This window comes from Tauraco erythrolophus, chromosome 4 (assembly GCF_009769465.1).
Source record: "Tauraco erythrolophus isolate bTauEry1 chromosome 4, bTauEry1.pri, whole genome shotgun sequence".
In the NCBI taxonomy this organism is placed as follows: domain Eukaryota; kingdom Metazoa; phylum Chordata; class Aves; order Musophagiformes; family Musophagidae; genus Tauraco; species Tauraco erythrolophus.
In genome coordinates this window covers 71,928,898-71,941,476 of record NC_141468.1, presented here as the reverse complement: position 1 = coordinate 71,941,476, position 12,579 = coordinate 71,928,898, and the positions used below count along the sequence as shown (strand labels likewise).

Below are 12,579 nucleotides of genomic sequence, written 5' to 3'. Positions count from 1 at the left end.
TTATTTGTATTTGATGTCTTTGCTTTAGAAAGCTCTTAATATAAGACAAAAGTAATATTTTCAGGTGTTGAACTTGCTAATAAAGTCAATTATTTCCAATGAGCTATCAACAAGTAGAATCACAAGTTCAAAACCTTAAAATGGATCAAGAGATGATTACTAACGTAGATTTATATTTTGGTACAATTTAGACATACAATTTTCTCACTTAATACCTTATTTTAAACATCTCTTTGTATTATTCCAGCAGAACAAATATGTGTTACTTATGCCAAAATGAAAGTTTTCTTTTTTTTTCTTTTTTTAGGGCAGAATCGCAAAAATTGGCAATACCTGCTGTGACACATGTAAGTAAATAAGCCAGAAGTCTTGTATGGAAATTGCAGAGAGTGTAAGCTACTGGATAATGAGCTAAGTTTTGCATAACATGCAGTTTAATGAAACAGAGCTAAGCGATGTGGTTAAAATAAACTATTGAACAAGTCCGCCCTCCGATTGGGATACTGCTGTCATGTTTTGTCCGCTAGAACACATGTTTTGCCAGTATTCACAAGCACTTAGAAAGAAATAGATACTCTCCACATTTCATGCAGATTTTAATTATGAATGTTTTATTTTATTGTTCATCTAAAGATAACAGGAACAGCATTGCACACACAGGTTGACGAGTCACATAACCTGATACTGAATATGTGAGGCAACCACTTCATGAATAATCAATCAACTTACAAAGAATTTAGCAAAAAAAAAAAAACCACCTGGTGGCAGTAATGTAATTTTGCTTGGTTTTCAATAATGTAATAACCAAAACACGGTAGGGGAAATTCTTGTCAATTGAATGGCTCGACTGCATCTTAAATTCGGCAGTTTAGGAGTCAGTCCTGCAACTCTTAATTTTATGCATCATTGTGTAGATAATCCAAATGTCAGTCAAGCTGTGAGCATAGGAAGGGTTTGCTTACATGAGGAAGGATTGCAGGGTTGGGTTCTCATTTCTAAAATGAATCACTGATGCTTTTGTAAACAGACAACCTCTCAGTTTTCTCCTTTGCAAGTAAAAAATTAATAATACTGTAGCTCATTTAAAAAAAAAAAGTAACAAGATTGATATTCTCTTTTAAGGTCAGAATATCAACATCTTGCCTCTGTTCCATTTTTTATATATATATAATTTTTTTTTTTCTTCTCCCCTCTCTCTATGCATGTGCTAATAAATAAAAGATGGCCAGCACAGCAGCCCATCACCACACTGGCACAGTGGTACCTGCTGTAATAATACCCCTGGTGATGAAGGACATTAACTCCTAGAGAGTTTGCAGCCATTGCCTGCCTGTCAAAAAGCTATTGAGATAGACTGTCATCAAATGGCTCGAACAAGTAATTTAGTTAAGAGAGCGTTAATCTACCAGGCTCCAAGTAAGAAATACTGAGAATTATTTATTAACAAAAACAGATTTTAAAATTTAAAAGACAGGGTAGTGGGCAGGCTCTACTAATTGGGAATGCCTATCACTGCTATGGAGGAGAGAAGAAACCCGGTTCCAAATGAGCACAGCTCAATGCATTTATATATTTAACAGTTATACCTCCTTGTAGCAGCAAAAGCAAACTGATATAACTGAAATATCACATGCCTAAACCTGCCCATTTGGTATGGGCCTTCAGATTCTTATTCCTGTTGATGTTTGTTACAGCCCAAAACTGAAGAGTCTTGCGTTATAGAGCAGTCCTATTCCTAGTTGCTTCTCTATTCAGGGCCCTTCATAAGGAAAAAGTCAACATACTGCATCCATCCAACTAACCATGGCTTATCAATTGAAGGACGATGATTCACAGATAGCTTTGAATCAAACAGATACTTCTAGTTACCAAACTCTCTTTCTTTCTCCTCTGTATTTACATCTTTCCGCCAGGGCACTCAGTAGCAGTATGCAGTCTGTTACATGCCCTACCGAGAACACCAAAGCTTTGCAAAGAGTAATTTAATTATTCTTAAAAGTCAGATAAGGGAATAATCAGTTTCTCACGGACACAGACACTTGGATATAGGTTACATTGCCTTCCCAGGTCTTGGGATAGTTTGTCTTTCAGACACCTCAGCACCATAAAGAATTGGGAAAAGAACTTATTCTCTCAAGTTCAAAGCACAGTTCAGGATGATGTCCCTGGTTCAGCAGAGTCCCATATGGCTTTAAGCAAAGGTTGTCTAAGAAGCCAATTTCCCTTTCTATGTGATGCCTTGGCAATTGGAGTTTGGAAGTGTGTCTGAGGGCATTGTTCCAGGTTTTAAGTACATAGGAGCACATAGCTGAACAGGCTTATTTTCTCATTAGATTTTTGTGGTACTAGCAAAGGACTTGATTATTTGCAAAGGACACTCCTTATTTTCTCACATAACAAGGAAGTTGCATTTCCGCCTCTTACCTCTTTTTCCCTGTTGATCTCAATTGCATATATCTTGTTAAGTTATAAGCACTTGCCTTAGCAAAGGAGGCACAGTTTACAAAAAAGTAAGTGGAAGAAGCAAAGTAATTCGAGAACCAGTTGATAAGTCAGGATCAACAAGGTGATGAAGCTGTGTTGAGTCTGATGAAAATTATTTTTTGAGGGGTTTTCAGTTGTGCAGACACAATTGTGTATTCCTTCCATGTGGACAAATTTTATCAAATGAAGTGATGAAATAATTAAAAGAGAACTAGCAGTTCCAGCCCTGGAGCCAGAAACACTTTTCAAGCATTTGGTTGTTTATTTTATTTTATTTTTTTTTAATGAAACGTAAAGCCTTAGCAAGGCACAGAGCCAATTTGGAACTAACATTCCCATGGAAAAGGTATTGAAAGCTATGTTTGCTGCTAGGAAGGTGGATACATTTCTGTTCAATTTATGTATCTATTTAGTTTTGCAGTTGGCCAGATCAATTCTTTCAGCTCTCTGAAATGCTATTGTGTAGTATATAAAAAATAGTCCAGTAGTCTGGTAAATGTAGAAAAAAATTGGTTAGTTAGAAATGAGTAAAAGAAGGAGCTGTCTTTACACAGAGGCACAGCACTATATTAACACTACAAAGAACTTCTTTGCAGTGCATAAAATATCCACTTTAAAAAGCATTAGCTCCTTCACAAGTCTTTAGATGTGGACCAAAACAAAGGAGAGTGTTTAGAATAAAATATTCTGGATTAGCCTGTATTTGAGCGTGTCAATAGTGAGGTTCCATTCGCAAGTGGAGGAGCAGAGTCATTGTAAATTACGGCAGTTAACAGATTGTAGCAAACGAACCTCACTCCACAAAGAGGTATCAGCAGATTCCCTGACCTCATGCCCGGCCCCCCCGCCCAACAAATCCAGATCTGTTGCCTCTCATGTGGATTTTTCGTTAGATGGAAGAAAACAGGGAGAATTTACTTAACACTAAGAGCAAAAAGTATGAGAAAACAAGTATCAGTATTTCATGACTTGCTGAAGACAGTCATGAAATTGAGTCATTGACCCAAAGTTAAATTTTCTCAGAATTAGTTTTATAGTTTTTTTTTCCCTAGGTGTTTTTTTGCCATGTTAGTTTTCTGCAAAATCCACCACACGTGCAAGGACTGTTAGGAGTTGTCAAATCTAGGAGCCCAATAGAGGTGAGGCTGCCACAGCTCCAGGTCCAGGCAGCAGTGGGGCTGAGCGTGTATCCCAATAGGCACACACACATTCTTCACGTCGACACACAGAAACACTCAGTACTCTGGCAAATACAAACAGCACCCACATTCTGATCCTGATCTCCCCTCTGGCTGATCAAGATGAAGGTCCTTAGTGGTCTTAGGCACTCACTCTGTCCAGTAATTGGTCCTGCATCCCTGCTAACCTAGACTCATGGGCCCTATGACCTATGGTGCAATTCCAGTTGCTTGCATTTAAGCCTCCATACGCACATGTCCACATAGAACAGAAAGTCCGTCACCCAGAACAAGTAGTTAGAAATGGAGTTTCATAAGAAGATGGGACAGACTGCAGTGATCAAATGTAGGGCAGGGTCAGACAGAAGTATGGACCAGCAGCTCTTTAAGGTGCAAATGGCCCTCTTTATGCTTTTATTCATCCGTTTTCCTATGCTTGTTCCTCAACAAATCACTTTAATCCCTCTCTTCCCACACCCTTAGTTCCTCCCCTAAAAATCCCATAATAGGTCAGTCTTGTAGAATCCCAGAGTGTTCTTCCCTAGCATTGCATAACGAGTCCCGCACAGTCCTGAATGCAGTGACTCACCTCAGTCTGTAAGGTCATCTGGAGAGCTGCTCCCACTGACTCATCGTGAAGGGCATCATCCCCAGAAAATTGGATCTCTAACCTGTGACAGCCCCAGGAGAAGCCAGGTCAGGGTGCTCTATTTCTCTGATTAGGTTATTTGGGTTCTCGTCTGTGTCATCTTTTTCCTATACACCTGCTTGCCCAATGTACCGCTGAACTTGAAAAGGAGAGCTATCTAACACAGAAGCTAACAGGTGAAAGGTAGACGTTAGGTGGCAAGGTGACTTTCAAACAAAGCAGTCAGTTGAAAAGAAACATGAGGGAAACGCTACTCTCCAGTGGAATTTTAGAGCTGTAGTGCGATATGGTCACACAGCTCTACATTGATTACTCTAAGGAGAAACACCTAATTCTCTTGCTAGGAATCTTACCAGCAATGACATGTCACTAACAGCAATTTCAGTAATAAGGGGAAGAAAGATAAAAAAAAAAAAAGCGGTTGTCAGCATTGTCAAATACTTTTTTTTTTCTTTTTTAACTTGGTAGGTGTGGAAGTGGAATGTCGACCAGTAAGTACCAGACTGCAGTATGGTAATATCAACGGATGTGTGGCTGAAAAGGAAGTGCCTATTTCTCATTGTGAGGTAAGAACCAAAAGCAACTCCCCTGCCCCAAGATCTGCCCTTGCCCCCTTTCTCTCTTTCACATGGGAAAACTTTGCCTCCACTACAGCTTCACTTCAATAAGTGAAGTCAGTTTCTCTTCTTCTCATTGATTCACTCGAACAGTGTAAACCTCATTAGCATTTATTTCCTAAAGTAATTTGGTGATGTCAAATTTTTCCTATTCAAGCCAGCATGGAAAAAACCACATTAGTCCCAAAAGCTTTGTTTGTACCACTCTCCTTTACTTCCATCAAAAATTAATGACTGAAGCAGCTTTGTTAGGACTTCCTATGTAAAAAGAATTTTCATCTTGGTATTAGTGAAGCTGATTTTCAGATCTGAGTTTACAGTTAAGCACATATCCCTCTTCAGGCTCTGAAGTTGATTTATAAGAGTGTAAATAGGTGTTTAGATGCATGATACTTTAAAAAACATTTAAACTTGAGTGCTGTGATTTGACTTCTGTGCTCTATAAGCTCTACGACTCCTCTATTAGCCTGAGCACTAAGCGGTTGTGTTCTGCATGTCTTGTGTATTTCTTCCATAATCAGATTAAATACTTGCATACAGTCCAAGCTATGGCATGCAAGGATGGCTGTCAAGAAGATGGCTTGCACCCAGCCCCTGAATATTCCCTTTAGTTAAGGCAGTAGGCAAAATGAGTCTGTCTTTCCCATGACTACTGGGAAAAGAATGAGAACAGAAGGGAGAAGTATTACGCTCAGGCTTTTCGGATAGCTACCTGGTAAAGGGCCTTCATTTGCTACACAAGTCTTAATAAGAGTGGAAGCTTTAAGAACAATGACAAACACGCTTAGCTTTCATAAAAAAAATAAATATTCTTGTCCTGTCCACAAAGTCAGTGGTAATCAGGTCTTTAGCCATAAAGTCCTATGTATTGAAGTTTCCCCTACAAAGCTACAGATTTTATTTTGTGAATCTGGCCATATATTGAATAAACTAAATACTCCTGCTATAGGTGGTATTGAGTACAGTTTTTCTATGCGTGGGGTTTTTTTTTTGTATTAATCTCAGAAATAAGAGCACAGAGCCACGAGAAGAAATGGACTCTGACAAGAGTTTAATGTGAGGCCGTTTGTTTTTACATCATGAAAGCTTTATAGCTACAGGCATTGACAGCTCGGTTTAAATTAGTAAAGTGGCCAGACAAGTAAAACAAGGGAAAATAGCAACCAGCAGGACAACAATGGATGCGTGGCTTGCAACACTTGGGCTAAAGCACTTTCTGAATGCATGATCTCATAGAGCTGAGACGACAACCATATGTGCTTAGAGGCCAACACAATAGCCCCGGACATCACCTGTGATATTTTAAATTATAAACTTTTTTAATGGGAGCAGTTTCTTCTCCTCTCCTTTGCTATGCTTATGCTCATAAGACATTACTCTTTGACCAGCACCCCACAGCAGAGCACTGAAGTCCAGGAAAAGTTGTCCATGGATGTTTTGAAGGGAAGAAACTGGATTCTGATTGCACTGAGGTCTGGCACTGTTCAAACTTAGTATCTCTTTTTTCCACTTAGGGCAAGTGCAGAAGCAACACCAGATACTCTGTTCAGACAGGGAAATGGGAAGACGTGTGCAGCTGCTGTACAGCTACTCAAACAACCATAGTCACGATCCCGCTCCAGTGTGCCAATGGGACAGTGGTGCAGCATTACATCCCTTCTGCCTCTCAGTGCGAATGCTATTCTCGGAAGTGTACAGTCTGAGTATTTCCAAGAAGCCCAGTTGTGTAATCTCAAGTTTTATGATGAAGGAACTTTACAGTGCAAGCCCTTATTTTCTCTCTGTAGACTGTTTTATCCAGTAGAATCCTGATTAATTGTATAAACACAGCAAACAATAAAGCTTACTAGCACAATGGAGCATTTTCTGATTATTCTTGGGATTTATAGATATTGCAGATTGTATTGTTCTCCTTCATCTTCACCTTGGAAAGTAATCCACTTTATTAGAAAAACAACAACAAAAAAGCAAAACCACAACACAGTAACAGAAACAGTTGCTTCTACTTAAAGAACATATCTCAAAGCATTTTAATTGTCTTCAGAGACATTACGCTTGCATTTGTCACTTCAGTCCTTAGTGACACACAGTGAGCTTTTAGGTTTTTGGTCTTTTTTTTTTTCTGCTCCAGTCAGGGAGTATGGTAATTACAGAGGAAGGCTTCACAGTAAGAGAGTGATGTTCCTGGTACACAAACAATACTGGTTATGGCTCAGGCAACCAAATATCTTCTGCAATGCATATACATGTTCCTCCTGAAGCTGAATGCAAAGAAATTAAGTGCTGAGGACAGGTTGTGTAGCTTCTGTAAGTCCTCAGTACTTGGGAATGGGCTGAGGGACAGCTCTAACCTATTTACTTCAGCACTTCCACAGGCCAACTTGAAGAGAAAGGTCATCAGTAATCTCCCTTATTTCCAGGTACCAAAACTCCATCTATTGCATTAGCTACAAAATTTAGAGTTCTTTCAAATGCAGACTGGTCAGTGGCAGCTTTAATTTAATTCTGCTGCCAGGGATAAATTTAGCAGGATTTAAATTCCACTTGGTCTGGTCAGGCCATGGAACACAAAAGATTTTCCAAAGGGTTGTTGGTCATGGTGGAATCTAGTGCCAGTCAAGCAGTTTCACCTGGGAAGTACTAATTTCTCAAAAAATGTGTGAGAGAGAACTATTCATTCCATTTGAATTTTTGAAAGCAAAGAATATTTTAACCTCTTGCTGAATTGAGGTAACTTTTTTTAGTAATAATTCAGATATAGGAGGTGAATTAAAAATAAATAAGAAAAATCAAACTTTTCATACGTTTGTGATGAAATTAGTAAGTCTTAGGAATAGGTGATGGGTGGAGAAAATCATAGTTTCTCCGCCTCTGGCCGAAGTGTTCTTAAACTCGTGAAAAGCATATATAGAAGTCCTGAAGGGTAAGAGTGCTCCTGGGAAGCCTGGCAGAAAAGGTCAGGAAATCAGGTTATTCTTGTGTCATTTTTAGATTGGCATCTGTAGAAACTAAAGGCATATCGGGAGACATTGTCACTGCTGCCCTTGGGTCATGAGGACGAAAGTTTTGAGATGAAGGAGCTAATGCTCCTCACATGATTAAACGGGTCAAAACACTTCCCCATATACATGAATGACTCCCTTTGGGAGCAAACAAAAACTCCCTCTGTGCTTTCAACTAAAAAGGCAAGTTGTATTCTTTTTTGAGAGGAACCAGGCAGATCCCTGTTTCTTCTCTTTTGCCATTCAGCTGTGGATTTAACACATGGTGAATTGTAGGCCCTTTTTTCCCTTATTATTCATTCAAGACATCCTGTATTGCTGGACAGTGCTAGGAGAAGTGTGGGCCTTCTATGCATCTCTCTCTTCTGCTATGGGACCACAATAACCCCAGGGAGAGAAACCAAGTTTTAATTGGCATCAGCCCTACTTACTGCAATAGATCTGTCACCAGTTTTCCTCCATCCTCGCACTAGCTCCTTGTACCTGCCGCTGGATATTAAGCTTCCCGATGATGGATTTGGGTCACCCAGGTAATCAGCTAGCTGCACAGGAGCTCGTCTGAAGCTGCAAATAAGCATCTCCTGGAACAGCAGCCTGCAACATCGGAGAAAACCAGAGAAAAGGAGTGAATAGGTGGTAAAGGCAATGTCTTCCTCTTCCCTTTACCATCACTGGACTGCCTCTTTGTCTCTATCGGTGCCCTCACCCAGACTGACCTCTCTTAGCTCATGAAAGCTTGCGGGATTGCAGCCTAAGGCTTCATGGCTGCAGACAGGTCTTCTAATCAGATAATTGTATGAGTCAGGCACCAGCTTATCGGCACGAGGAGAACACGCAGGAGCATCCATAGGGTGGAGATGGAGCCACAGTTTTCTGAACTTCTGAAAAGCAGACACACACAGCTCGTATTTTCTACCAGCAATGGAGTAGATGGATGGATCTGACAAACAGAGGGGCAAGCATTCCTACTTTCATCACTTCTACCTCATTTAACAACAAAAATCTTGTGGATCTAAGTGTCTCAAGAGAGAAACAGACTAAAATAGAGCTACTGGCTTTCAGGCTTGAGCAGTTAGTACTTTTCCTAAGGAGCTCTAGATTATTTATTGGAAAACTGCTTGGTATAGGATCAAACTCTTAGCAGCCATCACTCAGTGTAATTGGATAAGCAAAACTGTATTTAGATTTCACACTAGTTCAGGAATGTGTCTCATACTACATGGCTCTTCTTCACCCTCTTTGGCTGCAATTTCACTTTCAGGCCTCTACACCAGTATATGGACTAAAGTAGGTGCACAGTACATTCCTAGGAACTTACTGGGTTTTCTTACAGAATAGAGTTCTGTGGACTTCTATATGGTCTGTATGTTATTATTCAGGCCTGGCTAGTACCTATATATTCCAAGCAAAGATAAGGCCCTGTTGCGCTCAAGGCCAGAAGGAGCTTCTTCCTTGAAAACCCTGACACAGAAACAGACAAGTGGGAAAGAGCAAGAAGAAGGGAATATTATAACATCTCCCTTAACAGATTGAGAAGGGGTATAATTTTTTGGCCTTGACCTGCTGGCATGAGAATCAAGCTTTTTGAGGCAGCCTGTCCCAAAAGAGCTGTCTTTCATCTAAGGTTCTGGTGGTGTCAGTAAGGCACTGTGCCCAGACTTCCTCCATGCAGATCTCGATTGCCTTTCACAGAGCCCAGTTTCACTTAGTGCATCTCTGCTATTTTCAGAAGCATTTTTTCCTGGCAGAAGTGAAGAACAAAACCAGGCCCATAATCAAGTACCAGCTTCGTAGAGAGCTGTGCACACAAACAGTGGTAGCGTGCCAGCCCATCAGACGGTGCCGTACATCAGACTGCTGCACTAACATTCACCAGCAGAATCCAGGCTTTGAGGAACATCGTTTTTCAACTTGTAAATCCTGCTTGTGAGTCTTGATGGTTTTGAGCTACCTTAGTCTTTGCCTTTCCGCCAGTGATTCGGAATGCGTCCCACCACTTCAGAAGACTGGCTGGATCTCTGAGCGTCCTACAGGATGGATTTACAGGAACGTTAAATGGATTTGGAGAGGAGTCTTATATAACTTCTTAATTATTAAAAGCATCTAATCTGCCTGCTAACTTTTACAGACTTCCAAGCACCACTCCCCTACAGCAGGTGAAACACAAGCTGATATATTGACATTATTTGTTGCAGCTCTACATTATCAACTAACACCATACCCAGGTACCTTAGGAAACACAGCGATGCCCAGTTACGATTTTCTCTCTTGGAAAGTGTCCTTAAAAATAGACTACAGACGCAGCTCCATTTTAACCAGCTGGATATTGCTTCCTATCGTATTGCCTCCTGTGTATATTATTTATTACCTGAGCTAGCTGTATTACCTGTAATGGACCCATCCTTATGGCTTATAGGAGCTAGTAATTCAAAGCTGTGCAGGCAGAGCTTTGTGTCCACAGGGATCCCGGCAGGACCTGGCTCTGCATTCCTATAGTATTCCAAAATTAGTGAGTATGTCTCCCTGTTTTAGAATTTAGTTGGTGTGGCACATAATGTGGATATAAAATAGCCTAATTTTCAGCAAGTTTTCATTCCACTTTCCCAGTGATAAGTGTATATAAAACAGTAGGTTTGCTACTAGCCAGGGAGCAGATTAACGGATTATAAAACATGGAGGCAAAAAGCAGTTCAACAGTTGCTTACCTTGGCGTATTCTCTGGTCCCACTTTGCTGGCATAAAGTTACCAGGAGTTCCATGTGGTTACACCATTGCCCTGTGCCAAGTAAGCACGTTGAGATTTGTGCAGCTGTGGACATCAGAGCAAAGCGATTAAGCAAAGAGCAGTTAACTTATTCAAGTAGATGAAGTGGTTATGCAATCAAAAAAAAATTTACAGGCACACCACCTCAAAACTTGTACTCATGGGCTAGTGTGCAAACAAAAGCCTGTATGAGGTGCTTCCCCCCGGCTAGAGAGCTTACTCACAGCAACCGAAAATATCTCTTTTTTAATTTTTTTTTTTTTTTAATTTCTGCGATCTAATAGTTTTTAGATTAGTCAGTCCAGAAGCTGTGGCACCCAAGTTGTTCCCTGTTTTGTAACCGAAAGCAGTCTCTAAAAGAAGTTCCCAGATTAACATAAGATACTAACAGGGTTTGGAGGACAAGTATTTGATACCTGTTGATACACTACTTAGAAATTAGGAAATGCCATTCCAAAGAAGGGACTAAGAAGAGTGGGGTGATTTAACTTTTCCTATCTCAAGCATTATTCTATGGGAATACTAAAGCAAGTGTTAAAAAAAGTCTTCTTTAGCATTTAATGTATTTGTCTTCCCTGTATGCACAAAGACAGACCTTATCATTACTTTTCCCCCTTTGTTAGTGGTAAAACGTAGCTCAGAAAAGTTTGACTGACGTGTATAAAGCTGTTCAAGATGGACTCATAGGTCCTAACCCCTCTCCCTTTTAAGTAAAATCAGGCATATAACATTAGTGTGAGTTACACTTAAAACTCCTCGTGAGGCACTTCCGTTGAGCCAAAGTAAACAGGTGAATGCAATCATCTAATTCCATTTCCTTCTCTTTGGTCTGCCTATAGCTGTTTTGTTAAAAGAGCAACTACTCAGTGAAAATTTGTCCAGAGTTCATAGTAACATGTGTTTCTCAGCCTTGCTGGGAAAGTTTTATAGCACCCAGCCCAAGTTTTGGGACATGACAGCCACTCTGCTCCCTGTACAAACTCAGTATCTTTGATAGCTTAGTCACAGTGCATCAGTACATCTCTCTGTTATACAGAAAACTGCTGTTCTTGCTGGTTATGACACAGTGCATGACCCTAATTTACAAGTTAATAGAAACACTGTACTTTATTCAGTCATTGAATAAACCCATTTACCCCTCTGAAACAAGAAAAACTGTGTCATAAATAAGCTAAAAGAGAAAAATATTTGAACTCCAAATAAGTACACTTCCTCCAATTATTATCAGCAAATAAAAGTCCTTTCTTAGATGGTATTAGTCATCAACAATTTTTCTTCCTAATACATTGCTTAAATTGTATGGTTGAAGGCTAAGCAAGATCCATCACCTGTTCTGATTAGACAGGTGATTACAAGATAATCCCCTGAATATTTCATGCAGGAATGACAGTGCAACATCCAGGCAGTCAGGTAACTCGAGTAGTTGAGATAGAGCCTTATAAAAAGGTTTCTGCACTTACCTCCTACCTAGAAGCACTGTAAAGCTTTGCAGATATAAAGACACTCTTCCCCACAGAAACCACCTCCAAGGCAGCCTAATCCCTGAATAACAGCTTTTTGGACAGAGCTGGCTCTGTTATAGAGCCCTGGTTTTGCATTAGCTTTTTTTTTTTTTTCTTCCTCTCCTCCACTCCCTCTCCACTGCCTTCTGGGGAGTTAAGACAAAATATGCCTGTTGTTACACCGCTTGTTGAGGTATTATGGAGCATGAAGACAAGATGCTGAAGTTCCAGCAGAGAATTGCCACAGCCTCTCAGGTCATGGGAGTTTTGCCTTTTTCCCTCTCTTTCCTCCCTGATTTGGTAATCACCAAACCAGAAGATCTCGCTAACTAGCTTCAGTTCGTGGTTTGCTTAAAGCAGGATCAAGCCAGGATGAAAATAGC

At 40.2% G+C, this 12,579-nt stretch overlaps 1 protein-coding gene across 1 annotated transcript in view; it reads left to right on the top strand.

Moving 5' to 3' along the window:
- The window catches only part of VWF (von Willebrand factor), a 139,293-nt gene extending 132,662 nt beyond the window's left edge, over nt 1-6,631 (top strand). The window contains exons 50-52 of the mRNA XM_086610754.1: nt 308-347; nt 4,780-4,877; nt 6,443-6,631. Of these exons, the coding sequence (XP_086466880.1) occupies nt 308-347; nt 4,780-4,877; nt 6,443-6,631 (327 nt within the window). The remainder of the gene's footprint in view (nt 1-307; nt 348-4,779; nt 4,878-6,442) is intronic.
- The last annotated feature ends 5,948 nt before the right edge of the window (nt 6,632-12,579 follow it).